Source organism: Rhinatrema bivittatum, chromosome 18, assembly GCF_901001135.1.
Source record: "Rhinatrema bivittatum chromosome 18, aRhiBiv1.1, whole genome shotgun sequence".
Classification (NCBI taxonomy): domain Eukaryota; kingdom Metazoa; phylum Chordata; class Amphibia; order Gymnophiona; family Rhinatrematidae; genus Rhinatrema; species Rhinatrema bivittatum.
This window is the reverse complement of record NC_042632.1, coordinates 34065101-34091241: the sequence shown is the minus strand read 5'-3', so window position 1 is coordinate 34091241 and position 26141 is coordinate 34065101. Positions and strand designations below refer to the sequence as shown.

Here is a 26141-nt window from a genome sequence, read left to right as displayed (position 1 = left end):
AGAATAAAATACTAGAGGCAGCTGTATTCAATAACATAATAATAAAGTCAGGACTGGAACAGAAAAGCTCTTTAAACAGGTTATAAACAGAAGCGTGATGGATCCTGATAGGCCTTTGTAAAAAGCCGCGTCTTTATGTCCTTTCTGAATACTTTAGGATCTGGTTGAAGCCGTGTCTCTATAGGGAGGGAATTTCAGTGTTTCTGATCACAGCCGGAGCTGTTCATTGAAGATCTTGGTTCCAGTCTGTGCTGGATCTTTTATTCTCCCAACCATTGCCACAACCCTCTTTGCACTGATCCGCGAGCTATGCATGGAAGATCTGCATGTAACTTCGTACGTTCCTTTCCCTTTCCATCTGCAGGTAATGCCTCCTCGAATTTCTTCGGTCTTTTGCCTGCATTCTAGCAGCTTTGTTGGATAAGGTCATGTTAAGGAAGGTAAAGAGAATGGGAGAAGAGATTTTTTAGAAGAGAGAGAGAAAAAAAAAACCACCAAAGGGAAACGTAGAAAGTGCTGCATCCCAGATTTCATTAAAAAGAAAAAAAAAATTTATTCTGTCTAAATAACAGCAAGTGAAAGACTTTTCAGCTCTCGTTTTAAGTTTGCGCTTGGCTGTGGTTTTCCAATGCCACCTCTGGGGAAACCCAACCTACTCCCAGGAGCTGAGCTCTCGAGGGAGCAGGAGTTGATGGGCAGGAAGAGGACCGTGCTATCCATTCTTCAGCACGCAGCAGAGTGAGGGCCAGCATCCCCTCCGCAGGCCTTGCTGGCTTTGCCAGAGAGTGCTGTGGACGCTTCGCCAGGGGACCTGCTGATTTTTTGGTGAGGAATTTAGCTGGTTTTTCATCGCGCTTCACCCGCGTAGAACTCTTTTTTTTTTTTCCTGCGCGCAAATCGCGCTCTGAAAATCCACTCCGTTCTGCGGGGAAAAGAACGCGTGAATCTAGATTTCACACATAACTTTACCTGTGATTGACAAAGGGAAAAGATTTGTGTACGTGCTTATAATGTTTGAAAGCGTGCGCATAAATCTACATGCGCAAAGTTGCACCTTCTCGTGAGCCGGTGTAACTGTCTGTGTACACATCCATGCACAGACGTGGCAAAGCCATGAATTTTCAGAGTGGACTTATGCAGATAAATCTACTTTGAACATGTGGGCTGCATGTTTCAGCTTAATGGGGGCTGCTTCAAAGGTACCCTCGTTAATTACATGTGGACGGGGCCATAGGCTCTTGATACACTAGTGATGGTGGCGAGCTCCGGTCCTCGAGAGCCGCAAACGGGCCTGGTTTTCAGGAGAGCCACAATGAATATGCACGAGGGAGGTTTGAATGCACTGCCTCCTTTGTATGCAAATTTCTCTCATGCATATTCATTGTGGATCTCCTGAAAAGCTGGCCCGTGTGTGGCACTCGAGGACCGGAGCTCTCCAGCGCTGTGCTATGCCGTCACGTTGTGTCGTGGTGGTAAAGTAGGTTCCTGAGCGCTGATGAACACTGCAGACTCCCAGCAGGGGAAAAATTTGCCGGGAGACCTCAGGCTGGAGGGCACATGAGCCGTGTATAAAACACGAACCTGCAAGTCCAGTAAAAGGAAGGATCTATGCTGCCCAAGTATAAATGCAGGTCATGTTTTGCAAATGATTTCTTCAGGGTGAGGTGAAACCTGTTGGTGTGTTCTCGAGTTGTATTTTTTTTTAAAGTTTTTTAAATAAGATTTTCTTTCCTGTCAGCATTGTGTGCTGAAGTTCTGCTAGTCCGCGTGCTACGGTGTTTTCATGAGTGCAATTCATTTTCCAGTCTCTGGCGGTAGCTGCTTTGATGCTGATCTTGTCCCAGCAGGAGGTGCCTTAGTAAACAGTTTGCTACTGAGCATTTGGACAGCTTTCTGGAAAGTCCACCGTGGGCCTCTGTAGGGCAGAGCCATTCACTGTCCACGGCAGTCATTTTTTATCCCCCCGGCTGTAGCTGGAGCCGCAGCGTTGTCAATAAAAGTGTGCATTAGCAAGCACTTCAGCTTAATGAAAAGTGCGAGTTTACGCTCGAGGAGTCAGGTTTACCAGGACCCATAACCAATGACATTTCCCTTCCAACATAAGGGGAGACGCGTGCTGCGCCTCGGAAGAGAAAATTAAATGACACCTCGGCTTTTTAAAATTGACACCACGCCTCGCCTGTTTAATTTAATGCCAGCGTCGGGATTTGCAGAGAGGGCTGAAGTGCATGAACTGTTGGCAGGGGAGGAGGAAGAGACTCTGTGCCTTAGCTGTCTGCAGCTGTCTGAGGAGCGGGGAGAGGTACAGCCGCTTGGCCTTTTCCATTAAAGCCCTCGCTGTTGTCCTTGGCGCTTCGGGTATCGTTACAGAACCGACCGCAGTGACAAGTAAAGTAATGGTTTCAAGATAGGGTGGATCTGAGCAAGTTGTTAACTTTATCAGTCCTCTGGCACCTTGGCAGAGGATAATAATGACTGAAAGCTGTTACCGGTTTCATGCCTGCTTTGATGGCCCTGTATGTAAGGATTCCCGTAGTGGGTCGGTGTGTGCGACGCCAAAAAAATATCCTTGCCATTAATCGCCGTTTCAGCAGAGAGGACTGAGGTTTAGTGAGCATACAGAATAGCTGCTCGCTCCTCATTAGCAGTGGCCTCCTTCAGAAGCAGGGCTAGGGCACAGCGGTGGGGGTGGCAAAGCTTGCGCCACTGGCAATATCTTGAGCAGTGGCCCAGAGTGGAGCACTTCTGATTTCCAGTTCAGCCAGCGCGGCGACATCAGCAGGCACTGCAAATGTGAACTGCGGCAGTCTGTTACGAGGAGCACAAGCTGCACCTGTCAGTCCCAGCTTTATCTGCAGAACTGCAGGCTTGCCTGTTACAGGGAAATCTTTGAGCTTAAGAGGCAGCCCACCCGGTGGCTCGCTGGGGGAGTGCTGTGGGCTGCCGCGCGGAAGGTCCCACTCTCAGTAGGAAGGGAATCTGGCCCGAGACCACTGCTGCAATAATTGGACTTAAATTGGGAGGGGAAATATTCCCAGGTACATACAATTGAAGCTGAAAGCCCCAAAAATCCACACAAGTTTTCTGTTACGTTGTTGGTTAGTCCTGGACGGAGGCTGAAGCATCAGCACCTTCTACCAAACTTGCAGGCAGAATGCCAAACTGTTTATTTCTGTGTATTTTGCCCCATCGATTGTTGTCTGTATTTTTTTTTCATTTTTGCTTTGTGAGCTTTGTCATCGCCGCCGTCTCGCAACTTCCCTGAAATTCTCCCTTGCCCCTCTTTCCGCTTTGCAGGCGATGTGGTGGACGTTTACCAGCGGGAGTTCCTGGCGCTCAGGGACCGTTTGCACGCCGCCGAGCAGGAGAACCTGAAGCGCTCCAAGGAGCTGAACCTGGTCCTGGACGAGATAAAGCGAGCAATCTCCGAGAAGCAGGCCCTGCGTGACATCAACCGGACCTGGAGTAGTTTATCTGGTGAGCTTGGGCTTTCGGCAGGGGGGAGCGGGAGGGCACCCGGTGAAGCTCGGCCGTCACTCTGCGCTCTCCCTCCCTCCCTCCCTCGGTGTGGTTCTGATATGAGCCGTAACTATCAGGAGCGGCAGTTGTTACCCTGAGGTGGGGAGGGGCGGTGGAGCGGCGGTTACTAACCTAAAAAATGTTACTGGCCAAACTGGATGGGCCATTGGGGTTTTTTTTTCCTGCCGTCATTTGCTCTGTTACTTTGCAAAAATTGAGCAATCTCACGTGCCGGCAAAAGGAACTTTCTGTGGCGAGCACGGTTTCCCAGTAATCCATTCCACTTTCCTTTTTCCCCTGTTTCCACACTGCTTTTTTTCCTAATCCTTCACAAAATAAATTCTGCGGTTGCACGTTTTCTTATTTTTGGCGTGTGGCTGGGTAGAGGGAATGTCTGAGTTTGTCCTTCTGCTTGCCTATACAATGTGCTGGCCGGGTGATTATGCTGTAGTCTTATATACATACCCACACCTTACAGTTTATGCCGGTACAGTAATACATTCTCAATATACTCTAATATTAGATTTTCGGCTGTAGTAAAGCTAGAGCGTTGGTATCTTACCACACCAACCCACACGAGCTTGCTACGGGATATCTTCTTCTGGTCTCCAAGAAAATTGTCTCTCTGGGCTGAATCTTGGCTTAAGTGATAAGTTATGGTGGGGTTTTTTTTGTTTTAACATACATCAGATTCTAAGGCGCATTGGTGCAATCCTTACATCCCGACGTGTCGCTTGTTCTCTGTTGTGGTGCCCTTGTGCCCAGGTAACGCTGCAGCTGAAGGACAATCCCAGAGCAAGATCCCCACTAAAGTGTGAAGTTGGTGGCTAAGGCCACCCCTTTTTAAATTAAAGATTATTCTGCAGTTAAAACCGTTCATCTCAAAATCTGATTTTCATACAGTCCTCAAAGTTCTCGTTTTGATAAAATTATTATTGCAACGTAATGTATATAGGTTTGCCTAAGGTTTTCCTTTGTGTTTTGCAGCTCGTTCAGAATGATGCAGGGCGGGTAAAATATCATGAACATATTTCCCTGTATTAGAAGCACTGCATTGGTTGCCTGTAATGGAGAGAATTCATTTTAAGGCTATTACTTTTCTTTTAAAAGTATGGAAGAGCATCCATTGGCAGAGTCAGTTGAAAAATATTCTGGTGCTCAGACACTCAGCTGATAGAAATTTAAGTATCCCTAGTTTTAAAAACTTGAAAACACCAGAGACTAGAAATATAGCCTTCTCTGTTGTAGGATCCAGGATTCAAATGGTCTATCCAGTCTGCCAGCAAATTTCTTATGGTAGTAAATGCCACTTCGTGCAGATTACCCCCTGTTTCTGTCAAGGGTAGTAACTGGCGCTCCGTGCAGGTTACCCCTATGTACCCCTTTTTTCATTTCCAACATTTAGCATTTAGGGATCTGCGGTATCTGTCACATACCCTTTTGAATTCTTTTAAACTAGATGATAGGGGAAAGCAGACAGTCGCTCAGAAGCGCGTGGTTCGGAACGATGTGTCTTTGAAAGATACTAAGAGAACAGGGAAAATAGGGTATCCCGGTAGAGAGGTTACAATAAATGGCAAAGTAGACCAGGTGTCATTAAGTAAAATGCAGAAATATTATAAATTACCCTTGTCAATTGATGAGCAGGTTGTTAATACAAACAAAAAATGTCTATCTACAAATGCTAAAAGTCTAAAAAATAAGATGGGAGCGTTAGAGTGCATAGCACTGGATGTAAAGATATAATTGGCATCGCAGAGACTTGTTGGAAGGAGAATAACCAATGGGACACTGTGATACCAGGGTACAAATTATATCAAAATGTTAGGATGGATCAAATTGGTGGAGAGGTGGCATTCTACGTTAAAGAGAGCATTGAGTCAAACAGGATAAAAGTTATGCAGGAAACAAAATGCAATGTTGAATCTTTATGGATAGAAATTCCAGGTGAAAAAGGGAATAAAATAGTAGTGGGGGGTGTATTACCATCCACCTGGCCAAAATGAACTAACAGACAATGAAATGCTAAAAGAAATTAGGGAAAAAGATAAAATCAGCAGCAGAGTAATATAATGGGTGATTTCAATTATCCCAGGATTGACTGGGTGAATGTCACAGCAGGACACGCTAAGAGAAGTAAAGTTCCTAGATAAAATCAATGACTGATTCATGGAGCAGTTGGTACAAGGACCAACCAGAGGGGGAAAAGAATGCTAGGGATTATTAGGAAAGAAATGGAGAATAAAACAGAGAATATCATAATGCCTCTATCGCTTCATAATTGACCTCATCGTGAATATTGTGTGCAGTTCTGGTCACCACATCTCAAAAAAGATATAGCAGAATTAGAAAAGGTACAGAGAGACAAACAAAATTATAAAGGGGATGGAACAGTTCCCCTATGAAGAAAGGCTAAAGAGGTTAGTATTCTTCAGTTTGGAGAAGATACGGCAGAGGGGAGATATGATAGAGGTTTATAAAATAATGAGTGGAATGGAACAAGTAAATGTTAATCAGTTTACTCGTTCGAAAAGTACAAAGACTGGGGACACACAATGAAGTTGCTAGGTAATACATTTAAAACTAATAAGAGAAAATATTTATTAACTCAATGCATAATTAAGTTCTGGAATTAATTGCCAGAGGATGTGGCGAAAGCTATTAGTGTAGCTGCATTTAAAAAAGGTTTGGACAAGTTCTCGGTGGAAAAGTGCATTAACATTAGTAAGGCAGAGTTGCAGAAATCCACTGCTTATTCTTGGTATAAGGAGCTTGGAATCTATCCCCCTGGGATCCTGCCAGGTACTCGTGACCTGGATTGGCCACTGTTGGAAACAGGATACTGGGCTTAATGGTCCCTTGATCTGACCCAGTATGGCCAGCCTTATATTATGTTCACCACCTCTTCTGGCATGGAATTAAAGTCATCCTGTTCTTGTCTGAGTGTTCTCTCCCTAGAGTTAGATTTTGTGACCCTTAATTCTCTTTTCCAACAGAAAAGGTTTGACGTTTGTGCATCATTAATGCCTTTCGGGTATCTGAAAGTCTGTATCATCTCGCCCCTGCACCTCCTCTCCTTCGGGGTATATTTAGATCCTTCAGCCTCTCCCCATAAGTCTTCTGATACAGATCCCACACCGTTTTAGTCGCCCTTCTCTGGACCGCCTCCATCCTGTGTCTATTTCTTTTGAGGGACGGTCTCCAGAACTGAGCGCAGTACTCCGAGTGAGACCTCACCAAGGACCAGCACAAGGACATTATCATCTCCTTTTTCTTACTGATTATTCCCCTCTCTATGCAATCCGGCATTCTTCTGGCTTTTGCTATCGCCTTATCACATTGCTTCGCTGTCTTCCAGATCGCCAGACACTATCACACCAAGGTCCCTCTCCCGGACCGTGCACATCAGTCGTTCACCCCCCATCACATACAGTTCCTTTGGATTTCCGCTCTGCACTTCTTGACATTGAATCCCAGCTGCCAAGTCTTCAACAACTCTTCAAGCTTTCTTAAATCACTTTTCATTCTCTCTGCTCCTTCAGGCGTGTCCATTCCCGATCTTAGCCTCATCCGCAAAAATGAGGAACTTTACCTTCTATCACTTCTGCAGTGTCGCTCATCCCCCATTCATGGAAGGCACTCGAGTAACAGCTTAGGGATGAAGAAGAAAATATCATTTTTAGAAAGAGATTGAAAGCTACGTGAGCTTTGTTATAATAGGTCTATGTTTTATGTATGGATGTTAATCTGTGATCCGCACAGATCACATCGTATGGATGCAGTGGAATACAAATGCAATAAATAATAAATATTGACCTTGCCACACAAGCAGTGCTGGTAATGGTGGCATGCTGTTCAGTTGATTTGCTCCCTGTATGATTTCCATGCCCACTCACCTTTCTAGGCTAATACCACAGAGCCAACTAAATTGGGAAGAGGGGAAACATTTTCTGCTGTTTTTTCTCCACAAATGAAAAAAAGGTGATGTATGTGGAATGTTTCAATGCTGGTGAGAGTGAAGGAGAAACATAACTGCTTGATTTTTCTCCACCAACTCATCTTCAAAATGCCTGTGTTTGTGGTGCAACGTTGAGTATTGCGTTTGGTTCTGATCACCTCTGTACCTTTTCTAGTTCTACCACATTTTTATAAAAATGTGGTAGAACTAGAAAAGGTACAGAGAAGAATGACAAAAATGATAGGGATGGTGCAGATTCCTTATGAGAAAAGGCTAAACAGATTAGGGCTCTTCAGCTTGGAGAAGACAGCTGAGAAAGCACATGATAGAGGTTTATAAAATATTGAGTTGGGGTGTAATAGATCGTTACGGAAGGGTTATTTACTCTTTCAGATAGTACAAAGTCTTAGGGAGACTCCTTGAAACCAGCAAGTAGCAGATTGAAAACAAATAGGAGAGAGTATTTTTTCACTCAATGTACAATTAAGCTGTGGAATTTGTTGCCAGAGGGATGTGGTCAAGGCATCTTGCATAGCAGAGTTTAAAAAGGGTTTATGCAAGTTATTGGAAGTCCATAAACAATTATTAGCCTGGTAGATGGGGGTAAAACCATAACTTATCCTTGGTAGTGGCCAATAAGAAATGGGTTTATTCAGGTGCTTCCTAGAGATCTGGATTTGCCACTCTCTGAGACAGGATGCTGGGCTCCCTACACCTTTGGTGTGATCCAGCATGGCACTTTCGTTCCTAATGGCAGGAACGTGCAAACGCTTAAGCCTGTTTAGTGAGCTGTGCAAACATGGCCGACGAGCAAACGGCTTAATCTGCTCCCGTATTCTACCGTATGCCGAGAAGCTCTATTATTAAATGAACATATCCAAACGTCTGCAGTAAATGTTGACCGCGGATGACTTGGGATATACTGTTCTTTTTACTGGTTTTCCTCGCTCTCTTTTTAAGATGAAACCAAGTTAAAACTGTGGAATATCACCAACAAGAATGTACTGCACTTACCCAGCATCTTCCACCATCTGCCACACTTACTGTCCAAGGAGAACAGCCTGCAGCCTGCCGTGCACATGGGCCAGGGACGCACCGGAGGTAAACCTCGCCAGGGAAGGGGGAAATTCCTTTGGTCTCCCACTTGTAACGTGACGTGTGCGTAGCATTCAGAACACAACGCAGACCCCTGGAAGGCCAACAGTCAAAGCCTGTGTTTTCACACTTCCTTCTGTGATTTCAACCTTTTATCCTTTACTGCTGGTCCTGAGATGTCAGGTGCTAAGAGGTTGAGGGTTTTTTTTTTGTTTTTTTTTTGTCCCATCATGATTTGGAAGCAATCTGTCTTCCTCCTTGGCGTTCCCTCCCAGCTCGAGCTTACCTCAGCCTCATTCTGTGCCGGTTTTAAGATTAAATGTTGATTGCAATCACAGCAAATCAACCAAAATGCTATCAAACTTCATCACACGAGGACAAAAAGTTTTTATCAACCTCCCCCTAACAATCTAGCCTCACCACCATCACCCAGTCAATGCAATTTATAATGTGCTCGAGGCTAAGGCGCCATGAGGTCACTATTGAAACACTGCTTAGTCTGATAAGTAGGACTTATCCGGCTGAGTGGCAGCCACTGAATATCTGGATATGTTCAGCGGCTGCCAGTAAGTAGATAACTGGATATTGAGTAGGCAGAGTTACTTATCCGGTTAATTTAACTGGATAAGTGACAATATTTGGCCTTAACTGGTTAAGTTAATCGGGATAAGTTAGAGCTGCCATAGCAGAATATCCCCTGGAAAAGTCTTATCTGGTTAACTTAAATGCTTATTTTTGAGTATTGACCTCCATAAACCTTCATTTGTGGCCATCTGGGTATTTCCTATTTTTAATCCCTCAGCCTCCTAGCCCAGGGATGAGCCTCTGATGGAGTGGTACCTCTTTAATATTGTTAAACCAGAGTTTCCCAAGCCTGTCCCGCAGACCCATCTAATTGTTTGGGTTTTCAGGATAGCCATAATGAATATGCATAAGATAAGACTTACATGCAGTGGGTCTGCAAGATATGCAAATTTCTCATCCATGTTCATCGAGCTTTCTTCCAGGACGACTACAGACACTCAACCCCCTCTGTCACCTTCCAGACAAAGGTCCACCCGTAAAGCTGAACTCTTAGAATAATCATCCATACTGAGAAGTATTTACGTAAAGCAGGCAGGGTCACACCGATGCCGTGTAGGAAAGAGACTTTCTGGGTTTTGTTACGGCATTTGCCAGATTGCTTGGGGATGTTTGTTCTGACTCCTCTCCGTTGGTTGATCTCTTCTCGCCTAGTGTCGGTAGTTATGGGGATCCCCAGTGTGAAGCGGGAGGTGCATTCCTACCTTATAGACACGTTGAACTCCCTGATCTCCGAGCTGAACCAGCAAGAGAAGGAGGACTGTGTGATCGTGGTGCTCATCGCTGAGGTACTGCACTGACTTTATTTTTTTTTATTTTAATGCAAATCTCATCTACCTCCTATTCCTTGACACCCCCCCCCCCTCTCTCCTATCCTACTTGGTGCAGACCCTGGTGGTAGCAGAAAGGCAGTACCCCTTGTCCAGGGCAGTGTGCCAAATCTAGCACTGACAAACAACGATAAGTGCAACCTTGGGCTGTTGTCTGACAAGGATCACTGGGCACTTCCTGCCAAAGAGTGCCGGCAGGCCTGTGTTTTCCAATGTGAGGTAATGCTCGGTTGCACACTGCTGTGGGGGGTGGGGTTCAGTTTCCAGGCAGAAACATTAGTGCCTTGCAGTTCCCAGCCTGGCACATGTTCCGTCTAATTTTCTCTCTCTCTCTCTTTCTCGCTAATTAGCACTTGTCAGAACGAATGCCACAGGAAAGATTGAGGCACCTTTAACTTCAGGTGCAAAGCTACCTCTGTGCTATGAGCCCGATTATCTTTCCTTTCAACGTATAAAAAAACCCCAAACAAACCCAAAAAGACAAACCTCTTTCTTTGGGGGGTCTGCCTGTTGCAAGCTTCCCCTCCCACTCCTACCCAAAGAAACCTGTACTCGGCAGCCCTTTATTAGAACGAGGACACGAATCTCCCAGTGCAACAAAGTATCCCTTTGCCTCCCTTCAGTGTTCCCTTAGTGCCAGCTTGGGTGGTCCTCCCTTCCCCGGGGCCTGCCTCCTCTCCCCCACCCTCTGGTACGTCAGAAGCCAGACGGGCAAAGGACCCCCATGCAGCATTCCCTCCAGCAACCCATGGGGGTCACTTATTTCCTTCCTCGATCGACTTGACCGTCGGTCCGCGGTAGCCAACAGAAATGAGTGGCGTGCGCCCGCTTCCCCCCCCCCCCCCGCCTTTTTGGTCTCGACTGTCACCGCCGCAGGGGGGCACAGAGCTGGCTCTGCTTGTCTGCAGTGCCGAAGGAGAAGGTTCTGGCTGGGTAGAGGCCCCCAGCTCCCAGACCAGGCTGCTTCCCGGTTTTTCATGGGAAGAAGAGAGAAGAAAACCAAATCCCTGTTCTCAACGTGAGTTTAGTTCTGGGCTCGGGGTCCATGCATAGTGAAAAATAAAGGCTGTTAAACTCGCAGTATGTTAAGGCGGCCTTCCTGGACTCAACAGTGACTGCCCACAGTATCGCAAAGCCATGTCCTCAGCTTTGCGGCAGTCAATGGATTCTGGAGTCCATCTGGTTAAAAAAAAAAAAAAAAAAGTCCTCCTTTGGAAATATGTTTATCTTGGTTTATGGAATCGCTGTATTCCCGCTTTCCTGGAAAGACACTAAATCCAGCAGTTGTTGGAGACTGGAAAAAGCTTTAGAGCTGATGATAGGACCTCAGGCATTGGCTCCATGGGGTTATCCCCACTCTCCTTGATGGGTCATGCAGTGACTCGGGCCTGGGCCTTGAAGAGGTGGGGCAAGAGTTTTTTTTAATTTACTTTTTTATAGGCCATTTGCCTCTTTTCTAAAACAGTTTTGCCATAATAGCTCATTCTTAAGGACAAAAGTATACTGATTGTCTCCCAAAGGGACTCATGACTGGAAGGCTACCTAAACCATACACACATCAGGGGAACCGGTAGAGAGACTGGGGATTGATCTCAGGGTTCTGAATGAGCATCTAAGAGGCTTCTTTTATATTTTCATTTGTTTTTGTAGTTTCCATCTGTAATTTTTTCTCTCTGCTGATGCCCAGACTGCATGCTTGCTTCTAGTTGTGCAACCTGAACCTGCCCAAGGGGCTGGTAGGGGCTATTGCGGCAGTTGCCTTCTCTTCTCGTCTTAAGTGCAAGTTTGTGCAGCATCCAGGCATGGCCTAAGCCAACAGAAGGGTGTGTCTCATCCCTAGATCCTCCCCTGCTGCGGCATCTCGCTCTGTGGCCTAAGTCACGGGATTGAACCCCCCCCCCCCCCCACACACACAAGTTTCTCTCTTACTGAAGATTCCACAATTGACTTTTTTTTTTTCCTCACCACTCGTAGAGGACGATTTTCAAAAGCCATTTATCCAAGTAAATAGGTTTCCCCAAAATCGCCCATCCTATACGTCCGTAAGAATACACACGTGGGGATCAACCACATGGTGACGTTATCTACAGGAAAAGGAGGTGGGGGTTAGGTCTGGGGAGACTACAATATGCATAATTTAGCATTTTCATAACTTTGCATGTTGATTTTTCAGCAGGAAAGGATCTGCGGGTGAATTTTTTTTTTTTATGATTCCCCGAGCGGTTTTCAAGGGGAAATGTTGAGCGTATGTTCCCTTTCGAGAAATGGCTTAAAGTCCGCGGCGAAACGGGCACGAGGATTTCACACCTCCCCGCAAAGTTCAGAAACTCGCACTCTCCCCGGGCTGTATTTGCTTTGGCTTGCGGTGAGCTCGCTTTCAGATGTGCGTGCTGATTTTACTGTGCTGTGCTGCGCCCGGCACGCTTCTGATTAGTTTGCCTAATAGTTTCCTCCTGGTGAGGGGGGAGAGGAGAATGGAAGGGAAAGAGAGAGAGAGAGAGGGAGAGAGAGAGGGAATAAATGGGGCGTGAAGGATGGAAGAAACGGGGAAAGTAGAGACGGGCAGCAGATTGAGATACGGACAGAGAGACAAAAATAAAGCCGGAGAAGTGAGAGGAAGGCAAAGAGAGAACGGCAGCGGAGAATAAATCCAGCCAGAGATGCAAGAAGTTGGAAGTGACTTGTGTAATTTGGGTCAGGAATGCCTGATGATTGATTTTGCCTTGGCTTGTGCTTTCTTTCTAAGAATACAAGGCATGGCACCGACTCATCCTGCCTATCAAGTGTTCTGGCTCACCCACCCCTCTGCACGGCTACCTTTACTCCAGCTGGGTTTCGTAGTTTTCTAACCCGTTTCATCTTTATGTTATAAACTGAAGGTTTCCGGCGGTTGCATAATAAGATGGTGACTTTCAAACCGACGCGCAGACGTTGGCCTGCGCCCGGGAACACGGTTATTTTGTGACACGTGCGCGCGTGTCATGAAATAGCCTGGCCCGCGTGCACGCGCGCCAGATTTTAAACGCGGGCCCGCCTGCGCGTGGAAATCCCACGTAAATGGGGGGGGGGTTTTAAAAGGGGCGCGCACCGGCGCCGTTCCCAGTTTTACCGGTTCTCACGGCTGAGAGAGTGCGCCCGGCTTTGATAGCCCTTCCCTCTCCCAGTGCGCGCCGATCGACCTCTCCGGGGCACCCGATTTTTATATCGAATTTGGGTGTCGCGGTAAAAAGCGGGAGCCAGGGGAGATTGTGCGCGCCCCCTAGCGCCTCCTCTGCAGCGAGCGCCCGGGAGAGGTCGGCCATCAGCCGGATAGGAAAATGGAGGCTCAATTTTACGAGCGTCCCTTTTCCTAACCTGACCGCCGTCACTGCGATACTGCTCTGGGCAGGTGTTAATTCCTGAGGGTGTGATAATGTGTGTGTTGGGCGCACAAGTTTTATTTTTTTTTAGAATTGGTGGAGAATCTCTAATAGCTTCATCTGCATGCATTTACGTGTGATGAGCGCTGTCCGTTTCGCGGGGCGGGGGCGGGGTTTGGACGCGCTTAATCCCCTTATAGAATAAGGGGCTGTGGACACCGGCTGAGGGCACTGTATCGCATCGGCCGGTTTAAATTGTGACTTACAGGGCATCCGTAGCAGAAGAGAAGTTTCGCAGCAGGAGGCCAGGGCGCGCAGCTATTTACGGGCACTTCCCAGGTTCCCACGCCAACGTCCCGGCACTTTTTGAAAATGTTTGAGAGATGCGTTCTGCGAGAGATACGTGCGTATCTCGGCTGCTTTTGAAATCTATTCGGTGCACGCAAGCCTGGCTTATTTGCGCGTCCCCTGATTGATAGGCGTGTCGGGCTTTTAAAATTCACCTTTTAAAAACGTCAGCATTTTCTTTGTGCTTTTTTTCACCATTTTGTAGGAAACGTTAACATTGGGGGGTTTTGTTTAAATTTTATGCTGAAACAAAATAAACCCTCTCCCCTCCTCTAAGGGGGGGAGGAAAAGTGTTTGTTTATTTTCTTATTTACATCTTTCACCATTTTGCACTCCATTCCCATCATCCCCGGTATAGCTCTCCTCCACTGCTGCTCCACCTGCTGTCGTTTTGGGGCCTGGCCTGGCTCGTGCCTCGTTCCAGCTCCTCGCTCTGCTGCCGCTGCCTCTTGTACGTGTCCGAGTGCAGCTCTGTGCGTCGGACTCGCACGGGCTCCTGTCCGCCTGCGGCGTTCTCTTCTCACAGAGCCGGCGGATAGAGGAGCTGGACAGCAGTACCCGACAAGAGGGAGGGTGTTTCTCTGTGCACGGCTCATAAACACGGATTTAAATGTTTTTTTTCGGCACTGGGATGTTGTATTGGTTTAGAAACCAAAGAAACGGGAGTGTCTGTACGTGTTTGCTGTGTATCCCGTTCAGCATGTAAACTGCAGGAATAACTCCTGCAACAATGGTGGTCAGGGCACGCCGTTCCTGTGCTTTTCCCGGCGATTAGAACTGTTCTCCCCTGACATGTGAAACTCCCTAATGCGGCGAAGGGTCTCTAACAAAATATTAAGAGTTCATTATGAGAACTGTATTGTACATGCAAAAAAAAAAAAAAAATTGATTACAGTGCAGGGCTGGAGACCTCAGGAGATAAGGTCATAATAAAACTTGTACCTTATGAAAAAAAAAAAAAAAAAAGCACTTAAAATATTACAAGCTGCAAGATGAGAACAAATGGGAGCAGGACCTGTGGAGACACTAGAGCCTACTAACAGGAAAGCTGATACTCCACAGGAAATCTATCATCCTGCATGGCTTCTGTACTATGGGGCCTGCTGGGGCAGTTAGCAGATCTCCAGCTGAGTGTGGTGTGGGCTGACCACAGTTCCTTCCTTTTTGCTGAGCTCGGGAAAAGCAGAAATTTAATTTTGACTTAAGGAGTGTTCTGAGAGCAGGGAAAGGAAACTTTTTTATTAAACGAACTCAGCTTCACGGTGTCCTTTTTTTTGTTATTTGCATCCATGTAAATCCAAAAGCACTGCTTACCCTCCACAGTCCTTTGCATAAGTCCTTGGGTTCTTTGGGAAATTTGTTTTCCCCCAATGTCTTATTCCTACTTGTGCAGTTAGCTGGTGCAGGGGGACCTTTAGTCGACAATTGTGTACCCTGTGCTGTGGATCAGATTCAGTAAAGGACGTTTAGAGGTCGATATGGCAAAGCTTTGTTCAGGTAACCTTTGGAGTTATCCAGACAAAGTGAGCTTTCGGTTTTTCCCTTGCTTTTTGTAGCTTAATTTTGTGTGGGTAACTCATTACCAGGGATCTTCATTTTCAGTTTTAATTTTATTTTCGCTAAGACTTTGTTAGATTTTATAAACTACCTCTTCCCAAAGGGCTGTAAAGCCATGTACAACCCAAACATAATTACTAATCCTATGACAAAAGAGCATGTGACATACAAAATCCGTTGTATAGATTTATTGTACAAAGCCAGTATATTACATTGTTTGTGAAATATAAACATAATCATCCAGTTGAGGCAGATTTACTGATTTGTTTCCACTAATCTAAGTACAGGCGTGGTATATGGGAAAAATAGTAAGTCATTTTTTCCCCTTGTTTCTCCCACTTTTGTTCGTGTTGTAAAAATTTTTTTTAAAAAACGGATAAATTCCCGGAAAAAAATAAAATTAAAACTGGAAACACAGGACCCTACTCATCACTCGCTCACAGTTTAAAGGGGGCAGTGACGGAGGTGTCCTGATAAGAAAACTAGCTGTCCTGAAGATACCCGGGTAACTGTAGCAGGGTGTATTGGGCTGTTCTGCTGAATATTCCAATTGTTACCCGGGTAACTTTCCAGCTCGCTGGTCTGCTGAATACCTCTTGGCGCGTGCCGTTCTCCTAGGTGCGCTTGTTTCGTGACCCGCGCGTTTTATGGGCAACGTCGGTGGTGGTGTGCCCGGAAAGGATCCCCAGGAGATCCTGAAGTGCACTGCTCGACTAGTCGTGTCCTGCAGGGGTTTTGGGGGGGGGGGGGTGTCTGAGTTCCAGAGCTTTCCAGATTAGGAATTTTAGAATTGATTATGTGTTTCTTAGGCTTGAAAAGAAAAGCTGCGATTGGACTGCTTATCCTGTTTAATTGTTTAAAACATTTCTTACTTGCTTAACACACACAGCTCCGTAGGGGATACAGCAAAATTACATTTAACAATAACAAAGTACATAAGAAATAAATTAATCAATAGTGCAATGTCACTACAGATGCAAAATTGCTGTGAGCTGTGCTAAAGTGCTGAGCTGGCTGGTGGGAGATTAAGCATCAGTCTCACTTGGCTTGTGTCCCATTCAGACATCACAGATTGCAATGTTCTCTACATTTTTTTTAGGACACGGGGGGTGTCCCTGGTGTGCTGGTTATGTGTGTCTATCATTTTTTTCTGATCTCATTTTCAGGCTGATGCACAGTATGCTACCACTCTGGCGGAGAACATCAAAAACCTGTGAGTAACGTTATTTTTATGTACTTACTGCATAGGAAGAGGCCTTGCTAGGGAAACGCAGCCTGCCCCCCGCTTGCGAGATCTTGCGAGCTCTTCTGTTTCCGAGGCAGCGACTGCCCCCGAAATGCCTTGTCCGGTTTCAGTGGCACATTGTGTGCTTGGACCGTACCGGCACGGAAGTTGCAGGTTCTAAGCCCGCTTAAATAAATACCCATAGATTAATACGGCAGCGCCCTAAGTTGCAATAATTAGTAATAGATGTTCCGAAATTAAATAAAGCCCCTTTCACCGCCACTGGCGTTATTTCTGGCACCGCGGAGAAAGCAGAGGGTAAAAACAAGCGCCGGTAACCCCGGGTGATGTAGCAGAAAATCCCGGACGCAAAAGGTAAAGTTGGCTTCTCGTTGCCTTTTATAAAAACACCAAATTAGAGCTGTTCTTCAGCACCGATTGCACCGGGCTTTAACGGGTTGTGTCTGTGATGGCTGTAGGTTGATAGTTGCAGAGCCCAATTTTCTCACACGGGTTTAAAAAAAAAGTAAGTGGTTGCAGAGATGAGAAGATGGAAGCTGTTCTGAGGCATTAAAATAAGGTGGGGAAGATTCTACTTTCTGCCAGTGCTCTCTTAAGTAGTTGAAAGTGTGATGTGCGGCAAGGTTCCTGCCAACGCTACAAATAATGGAGAGAAATCCAGGCATAATGGGTTTCTGGTAATGGGCTCAGTTTTGCAGAGACTCCTGGAATTACCAGAAGTTCTCTGAGAATGCTCTTGATGTGTGATTTATTGATCCTTCTGTTTTTTTTGAGGAAGGAATATCAATCTGCTAGCAACCTCCTCCATCCACCTCCTGGTGCAGACTTTTTTTTTAAATCCATTTAAGTAATTCGATTTCTTCTACTAAACACACTTGAATTGCTTCTCTCTTTCTCTCCTCTCAAAATTTAAATTAAATCAAGGGAAAAAAACCATCAAAGCTTAAATTGCTGTGCAAAAAAAAAAAAAAGGAGTTTACCTAGTTGGGGGCCTGCCCGCGTCATCTTGCTAGAAGAAGGCTCACGGGAAAGGTAATGAAATCGCAGACGTCGGTGACTGGCGGAATGGAAAGCCAGGTCCCTGCTGCAGCGTTGTGAGGCTGTTGCCAGTTCCACGGGAGCACTGCCCTGGTTAATCTGTGCGCCATGCTTTTAAAACGTGGTCTCCTCTCAAAACCGGGCCCGCCGACGAGACGCGGGAGGCCAGGACGAAAAAGGTGGGGAAAATGAATACCAAACGTCTGGCGGAAATATTGCAGGTTAAAAAGATTACACTTGATGACACCCGCCCCCGGTCTAATCTGAGCCTGACCAACTATATAAACGTTGTCTTAGCTTCTTATTTTAAAGAATGATTTGTGTGAGAGCGTTAGCGTTTAATTTAGCGTTCCTTCTTACTCTCCCCTCCCCCACCCCCATTAAAAAAAAAAAAAAAAAAGGTACTTCTGACGCGATTGAGGGTTCTGAAACGGATTCTGGATCAGGAAAATTGGGCCGGTGGGCTTCAAGCTGCTGAGGTTCGTAATTGTTCTTGGTTCCTGCAAATCGGCCTCGAGATTTCCTGCTCGTTTCCCCCCAAACAGTTTGCTTGGGGGAAAACTGGGAGCTTTATGTTTTTTTTGCCTTCTGCTGTGATCTGTGGTGCCTGTCATTGGAACATTTGTAGTCCAAGGCTCCTGTGCTAGGTAGAGTTTGGTACGTTATCAAATAAAAGCAGATTTTTCTGGAAAGTCTAGGAAGAAGGCGGGACAGCAGAGCCTGGCAACAATAATCCTAAAACGTAACCGCTATTGTCTACAGCATCAAAGCTGTGAAAAGTGTAGATTTTCATTTGGGGGGAAAAGCGATTTATTTTAAATTTTTATTTATTTATTTATTTTTTGTTTGTGGTGGTTCTGATGATTCTGGGCTGACTTCATCAGCGAGTTGTAGTGAATGACCTGGTCAGAGCTGGAGTTAACTTTATTGGAGAACCTTTATTATTCTGAAAAAGTCCTTTTTCCTCTCCGGTGTATTTAATTGGAACACTAAGTCCCTTTTGTCATGCTGAAAAATCACTGGACAGATTATTTTTAATAGATTCATCGCGTGTAATGAAGCATTCACATCTGTTCTGCATCCCAATTATGAATGCAGAAAGAACATAATTTTCCGTAGCATCATATTTTATTTATTTTAGATGTAGCTTACATCTCTTCATTATTAACTCAAGGCGAGTTGCATTCAGGTACAGTAATTATTTCCCTGTCCCCAGAGGGCTCACGATATAAGGGCCTCATTTCCTAAGCATTTTTCCCCATAGACACAGAATGGGAGAAAAGGCTTAATAAATCAGGCCCCTAAGTTTATAAAGGAGGGCAGCAGAGTTGTGAAGTGACTTACTGAAGGTCACATGGGACGTTAGCACAATTTGAACCCTGACTTCCCTGATTCTCAGGCCGCTGCTGTAACCACTACTCCTCCGCTGACAATGGGATGATAATAGCATAGTGCTGTGGACCGGTACTTTTTATTTTATTTTTTGTTTTTCCTGCGTTTTCAGGGGAAATGGTGCTTTATTCCTGTATCTGGATTCATTTTTCCTGAGGTAGGAGGTGGCTGGTAGGGGGGGGGGGGGGGGTTCAATATACTCGAGCACAGCTGCTCTAGAACCATACAGAGACCCAGAGATGACCAAGGGGGGGGGGGGGGGGGATTTGTAAGCCTGTGTTTTCAGAGTACTCTCTGCAAGTAAAGTAACCTCTAAATATAGGTTGACCATGCTTTGTGCTTCTGCTGATGTCCAGAGCCGTCCAGACTGCTTTCTTTGGACCATGCAAAGATGTTTGCTATGAAGAAGTCAGCTGTTATTGGCTCTCACATTCTTACTTACAGCCCGATCCAGTAAAGTCCGTGGGAGAGCGGACTAACGCCCGCTCTCCCGGCGCGCGCACCGGCGAGGGGCCGGTGCGCGCGATCCAGTATTTAAATTAGGCGACGCGGTGCAAACGAGGAAAGGGAGGCGCTAGGGACACTAGCGCGTCCCTAGCGCCTCCTTTTGGCCTGGAGCGGCGGCTGTCAGCGGGTTTGACAGCCGACGCTCAATTTTGCCGGCGTCGGTTCTCGAGCCCGCTGACAGCCACGGGCTCGGAAACTGGACGCCGGCAAAATTGAGCGCCGGTTTTCGGCCCGACAGCCGCGGGCCGAATTCAAAAATTTTTTTTTTTACTTTTGGGGACCTCCGACTTAATATCGCTATGATATTAAGTCGGAGGGTGCACAGAAAAGCAGTTTTTACTGCTTTTCTGTGCACTTCCCTGGCGCCGGAAGAAATTAGCGCCGACCTTTGGGCGGCGCTAATTTCTTAGAGTAAAATGTGCGGCTTGGCTGCACATTTTACTTACTGGATCGCTCGGGAATACCTAATAGGGCCATCAACATGCATTTGCATGTTGAGGGCGCTATTAGGTGCCGCGGGTGGGCCGCGTGTTTTCCTCCCCTTACTGAATAAGGGGTAAGGGAAAACACGCGTCCAGAGCAGGGTGACGGAGCACACTTTACTGGATCGACCTGTTAGTTAACTATCGTACTTAGAAATGATCACATCCCCTTTCGTCGATAGGTCAAAAGGGCCGAGCTAGTTGGATGGGCACATGCCTTCGGTGACCCTGGCATTTATCTTGAGATTGTAGTCTTCACTGTTGTCTTATCCTGAGTCAGCCTGACACGTTAGTCTGCTAAGGAGGTCTCTTCCTTGTTGGGTTTAAATGTTTCGTTTTTGTCCCGAGGAAGATAGGAACATTAAGAACGGTGATTTCAGGGGCAGCAGAACACCTTTTTGGTTGGCGGAGAAAGAAAGCCAAGCGAGCTCCTGTTTTCTCTCTCTCTCTCTGCACCCGTTTCTCTGCCCTATCCCCTCTCTCTCCACCCCTCCCTCTCATCTCCTATCCCACTCCCTCCTCCTCTTGCTATCTTTCTTTCTTCCCCCCCTGGTACGATCCACAATTCCCTCTTCCTTCTCCCCTCCCCAACACTGATCAGGAGCAGGAGAAGGCGAGCTCTACGCAGTTCAATGTCGTTCAAAGCAGCGGTAAGACCCAGAGCCCTGGGAAGTGGAGGACGTGCCGAACCGCTGCCTTCCCGACCCAGCCCTGGCTCTCCCACAGTGATTCTGCAAGAAGGATCAGATATCGGTCAGGCCGTGGCCCACGCCGTTCCGATGCCCGTGTGTGATTTTTATTTAAGCATTGTTTTAGGTCCTTACACTTAGTGGGGAGGATAAGCAATCAAGTAAGCGCTGGTGGTAACTTGCATTAGAAACCGCAGACTCGATGGGCTTCATAGTCCTTATCCGCTTTCATTTTCTCTGTTTTAAATTCCTGAACTTAAAAAAAAAAATGCAATAATCACGTCAGGGGTGTTGGGAGAAGAGGATAAAACTTATTTACTCTGTCTTTCATTCAGGTTTCCAAACGAAATGCAGTCCGGCCTCTTGGAAGTCATTTCACCGTCTCCAAACTTTTACCCAGATTTTTCTCGCCTTCGGGAATCTTTTGGGGACCCTAAGGAGCGAGTCAGGTAATCCAGGGTCACGTTCAGATTATGCTTCTTGTTTCAAAGCTTATCCCCCAAGGTGTGTGTGTGCACACGAGAGAGGGAGGCCATTTACCTTCCTCCTGTTCTGTAGCACTTAGCTAAGTCAGGATCTTCTGAAGTTTATAGGAAAGTCAGAATATAGCTTTATAAACTGGGTTGTATTTCTGTCCCATGTACTGCACCATGTACGCTGCCACCTGATGCTTGTTGAACCGTAGCTACACTACACCCTCCCTCACCTGATGCTTATTAATCCTATAGTACTTGCACGGAATCCGCTTTGAAATGCTGAAAAATGGAATATAAATCAGCTACATAATCCCCTACTACACTGCATGCCACCTCCTGAGGTATGTGACCCCTTATCCAGACCGTGCACATGCCACCTGATGCTTGTTAAGCCTGTGCTACACCACACACTTCGCCAATTGATGCTTGTCAACCTAGTAACAGGGAAATGACAGCAGATTAAAAATTAAAATGGACCATCCATTCTGTGCAATTGAGATTCATCCAAATCGAATGGATGCACATAGAAAAGCCCTTCTGCAACCCATCATCAACTCTTCCCTCCACATCTGTCTCAAGCATTGTCCAGAATCTGCTACAGTGGTGTCCTCTACCACGTCTGCTAGGAGGCCATTTCAGGCCTGGTTGTCTTTAACTTTGGTTATAACAAAAGCAACACATGAGTCCCCTTCTTGGTCTTATTCCCAAATCATGCAGTAATTCCCACCATGGTTAGTCATGCTGAGGGGGAAAAACCCAAAAAACGACCCAGTCTCCCCATGCTTTCTGAAGTTTGGGTTGTAATCATCGTCCTCTTACGCAAGTCACCCCAGCCATCTTAGAAAGCGATGCTGTTGTATTGCTAATGTTTATGGTTGTAAATGTCACTCCATATAATAGACTCCCAATGCTTTTTTGGAAGCTGGATGGAATCATACCCCACAGTATACCAATTTTTAAAAGTTGCTTGCTTCAGCGATCAAATGTGCCATTTATTGGTGTTGATGTGCTGAATTGACGATTAAACCAGCTGATTGCTACGGTTTCCATGATATTTAAGTCTTTACATTTAACGTCTGCCTGTTGCGTAGATAGTAGAGTTGTAATCATAAATTGTAAACATAGGTTTTTGATGTATTTATGTTTGCATAATATTTCACCAGTCCTGTTTATGTAACATTTAAAAAATGAAATTGGCAAAAGGATTATAGAATGAAAATTTACTGTGAAACCAAAAGCCAAAACTACTAAAATAAATAAATAAATTAAATATATATATATGCAAACCAAGGGAAATGAGCAGTTCAGAATCCACATGTTTGTTTCTAGTGAAGAATTTGCTTATTTAGGAGTCGCTGAAATAAATAAGCAAATTCTTCACTAAAACAAACGTGTGGATTCTGAACTGCTCGTTTCCCTTGGTTTGCATATATTACGTGCAGAATTACTCTTCTTCGATATATGGATATATGTATATAATTTAGTCCTTATTCAGTGACCACTCAGTGCTCCTTGGCTTGTCTCTTGTATTCATTAAATTAAACATCTCTTGTCACTGTTCAGCAATAGTCTGCAAGGATCGATGGGCTCCAATTGCCCCGATACCATTTTTACATTGTTGGAATGTCCTGGTGAAATCTCTCGCCATGCTCATCGTGCACTGCTCCGCAGTTTTTGGATAGAAAAAATCTAAATGAGAGGAGTGCAATAATCCTGGAAAAGTTTCCACGCTGCCTTTTCCTTGCCATGCCATGCCATGTATGGGTTAAATGCATTATCTGAGGGCTGACAATCACACCTTCCTTTATCGTAGCTTCACTTATCCTTGGAAATTTACCACCAGGAATATTTGAGGGCTGCTTTAGTGTTGTCCATGGCTCTTCATCAGACCCAGCTAGATGTATAAGGGTGATGATAAAATCAAAGATGTATTTGAGATCCTTTTCCTTCTTAACTCACTCGTTCTCTGCAATTCCAAAGTCAAAGGTCTGACCCAGTAGCATATCTTGAAAATGGAAGCCAATCAACAATGTTAAGCATCGTTTTCTGTTCTCGGTGACCCAGATTTAGTAGAGTTTGACTATATTAATTTCAGAAGCAGTTTGGCTGTAGACCAGTGTTGCTTCTTAAGTTTAGATTACTTTCTGCCTATCTGCTTGCTACTTGATAACCACTCATTACTATTCGATCCGGCATTACACTGCACACATCACAACTTGATGCTCGTTGACCGACTTGACTGATTCGAACAGCCTCCCAAACTTGGATGTAAGTAATTGGTAGCTTGTTAGTTTGGGTAAAGAATTGTCCAATCTCTGGCTGCTTAAAATATACAGCTTGCTATCCTGCACCTCTGACAGATCTTCTCTTTATTCAGGTGGAGAACAAAACAGAATCTGGACTATTGTTTTTTAATGATGTATGCACAGTCTAAAGGCATCTACTATGTGCAGGTAGGGGTTAATCTTTTTTTATTTTGAGCCTTTGCTATTCATTTCGGATTTGAGTTTCATTAGGAGACTCTATTAAATCTTTCACCTAATGATAACGCGTTATTTATGTCCCTTAAAAGTTTGTGGGACCTCTAAATAACAGAAGAGCACTAACCCAAATACAAGTGGAGAATTTGTTGCAAAGAAATGTTCTGTAGGACCGTGTTTATTCCCAGCTAGTAATGTACTTTGTTCTGAAGTCACAGGAACACACTTTGATGTCCGTGGCTGCACCTCTTGAGTGCTAACAGCAGCTCTCCAGCTTTGACTAGCGTCTTGCTGCTTTGAAAAGAGCGAGTCTGGCCTTACGTGGAAGATTTGTTTTCCTTCTAGTTAAGCTGAATTTCACGTATAAGAAATACTATCCCGCCGATGAGAGCATTTTATTTGATTGGCGTCTTGTAAGAAGAATGGACTCTAGTTTGGTACAGGAAAATCAGTAGGAAAGAAAAGAGCATTCTGGAAAGGCATCCACAGCTGGAGTCTTGCCTTCTGCAGGCTAGAGGAGAATGTCCTCCCAGGGGAGGGAAAAGAGGGCCGGGGTAGGGAGCTTCAGAGGTCCTGGCTGAATTTTCAGGGCTTGTTTTTCCTTTCTCAAGTGTTTTTTGTTTTGTTTTTTTTTTTCCTGTTTTGCAGCTGGAAGATGATATCGTGGCCAAACCAAACTACCTGAGCACAATGAAGAACTTTGCCCTGCAGCAGCCGTCTGAAGAGTGGATGATCCTGGAGTTCTCACAGCTGGGGTTTATCGGTAATAAAACAGTTCTTCCATCTCAGACTATATGATTAGTAAAGGAGATTTGATCGTTCGGCACCTTATTAAAGCTCTTAAACACCAGGAGCGACGAGCGGATGATTTGCGTAGAGTGTGGCGTGTCCGAAGCGTATGGCTAATTATTATTATTATTCTTTTCCCTCTGTGTGTATGAAGATGTTTGGAAAGCGAGACACTCTGTAACGGGGTGGCGACGATCTAGGAGTGTTTTTGTAGGGCGACTCTGTTTGTGATGCATTATCTCTGGTACTGAGGTGGGGTGACAACACGGTGATACCGGCAGTCTTGGATTTCCAGCGTCTCTTCTGTCGGGATTTAATTTTATTGCTATGTAACGTGAGGCCACCGGTGCAAGCAAGTTCAGACAATTGTGTTTCAGGGTAACGGCTATCAGAAGAATGAGACTCGGGGAGTTTTTTGATTAAAACTAGGTGCAAGGTATGTGCTGCATGTGGAAGAGGGCTGGGCGGTTAGGCTCCATTTCTCATTTTGTGCAAGACAGCTGGCTGCTCGTTACACATCTAACACTCTTGTGTGCTGCACAGGATAGGTCATGGCTCTTTCTTTGCTGCACCGTTGAACATTGATCGCATGTTGCTTTTTATGCGTAATTTACATCCATCTGGAGTTCCGCACCCTTGTGCTTTTCCTGTCCTTCAGTCTGGCTGACCTGCTTTACAGCCGGTATTACTTTTTAATTCTTAAAAATCATACTGTAGGTGCAAATATATTATAAGGCGACAAAGAATACTTCTCAGAAATTCATCCTCCATGTTTGTTCAGCCAAACATGGTACTGGCAGTAGGCTGGTCTGGATTTCTCTTGGCTGCCTCTTGCTGCCTTGTCGTCTCTTCTTGTCCTGATAACTCGGTGTGGCAGCAAAGGAGGGAAAATTTAGTCAGGATTTCAGAGTAACATGTTCGGGTTTATCCACGGACGGGCGTTAGGCTCGGCATGAGCGGTTAATGCATGTAATCCCCCTGCGTCGCCTAGCACCCCACCTACTAAAGGTGCTGATGTGCATAATTTTCACCTGCATTAACTTTGCCTGGCAGTAGTATTAACAGGCATGCACCTGACACAAAGAGAGAGCCAGTATAAGCAAACAGGCTTATTAGGTATCAACGCTGGATTTACTCTCCAGAATCAGGGGCTAACGGATCTAACGTGGGCCATGTAATGCTAGAAATAACTGTGCTTCAGGGGGTATTTTTCTAGGTGGATGTAGCCTGTATTTTGATGTCTCTCCCCCCCACAAACTCCACCATAGGGAGTAACGCTCCCTTCTTCACCTCATCCCATGAGGCGAGAAAACCCCTCCTGAGTTCTCCATATCCCTTAACCCTCAAGTACTCATTGGTCCACTAGACCTCAAAATCGTCAGAGGGGGTAGATCTCGCTCCTGCCTGTGCAGGTGAAAAATATAAATTTTGTTTCTGATTGTCTGACCTGAAGGGAAAGGTATGGGGATTCAGCTCGGAGTGTCACAAGCCAATTTTTTTTTTATCCAGCACTTTAACTCCTCCCTCCTTTGCTGATTTTGAGAACTAGTGGACCGGTATCTGGGAGTTTGCGACGGGGGCCTGTAAACCGGAGATTTCCGGGGGGGGGGGGGGAGGAGAGGTTTCCCTACGCTAAGCCCCCTCCTCTTGGTTTGGGCCAGTCAGCACGGTGAAACCTGAGCTGCTACATGACGGCATTCCTGCGGCCGTGTTCACGTGACCGCATTCTGCATTTGGTTAGACTAATAGATCGGGTGTTAGGGCCGGCCGGGAACCTGCATTACCGTGCCAGTT

The 26141-nt window shown here is 45.7% G+C and overlaps 1 protein-coding gene across 2 annotated transcripts in view; it reads left to right on the top strand.

The window, feature by feature from the left end:
* Positions 1-26141, top strand: part of MGAT4B (alpha-1,3-mannosyl-glycoprotein 4-beta-N-acetylglucosaminyltransferase B) — a 212596-nt gene that overhangs the window by 147264 nt on the left and 39191 nt on the right. For both annotated transcript variants that reach the window (XM_029583233.1, XM_029583234.1), the window contains exons 2-8: positions 3298-3477; positions 8438-8578; positions 9809-9942; positions 16415-16461; positions 20938-21051; positions 23456-23531; positions 24207-24321. In XM_029583233.1, the coding sequence (XP_029439093.1) occupies positions 3298-3477; positions 8438-8578; positions 9809-9942; positions 16415-16461; positions 20938-21051; positions 23456-23531; positions 24207-24321 (807 nt within the window). The remainder of the gene's footprint in view (positions 1-3297; positions 3478-8437; positions 8579-9808; positions 9943-16414; positions 16462-20937; positions 21052-23455; positions 23532-24206; positions 24322-26141) is intronic.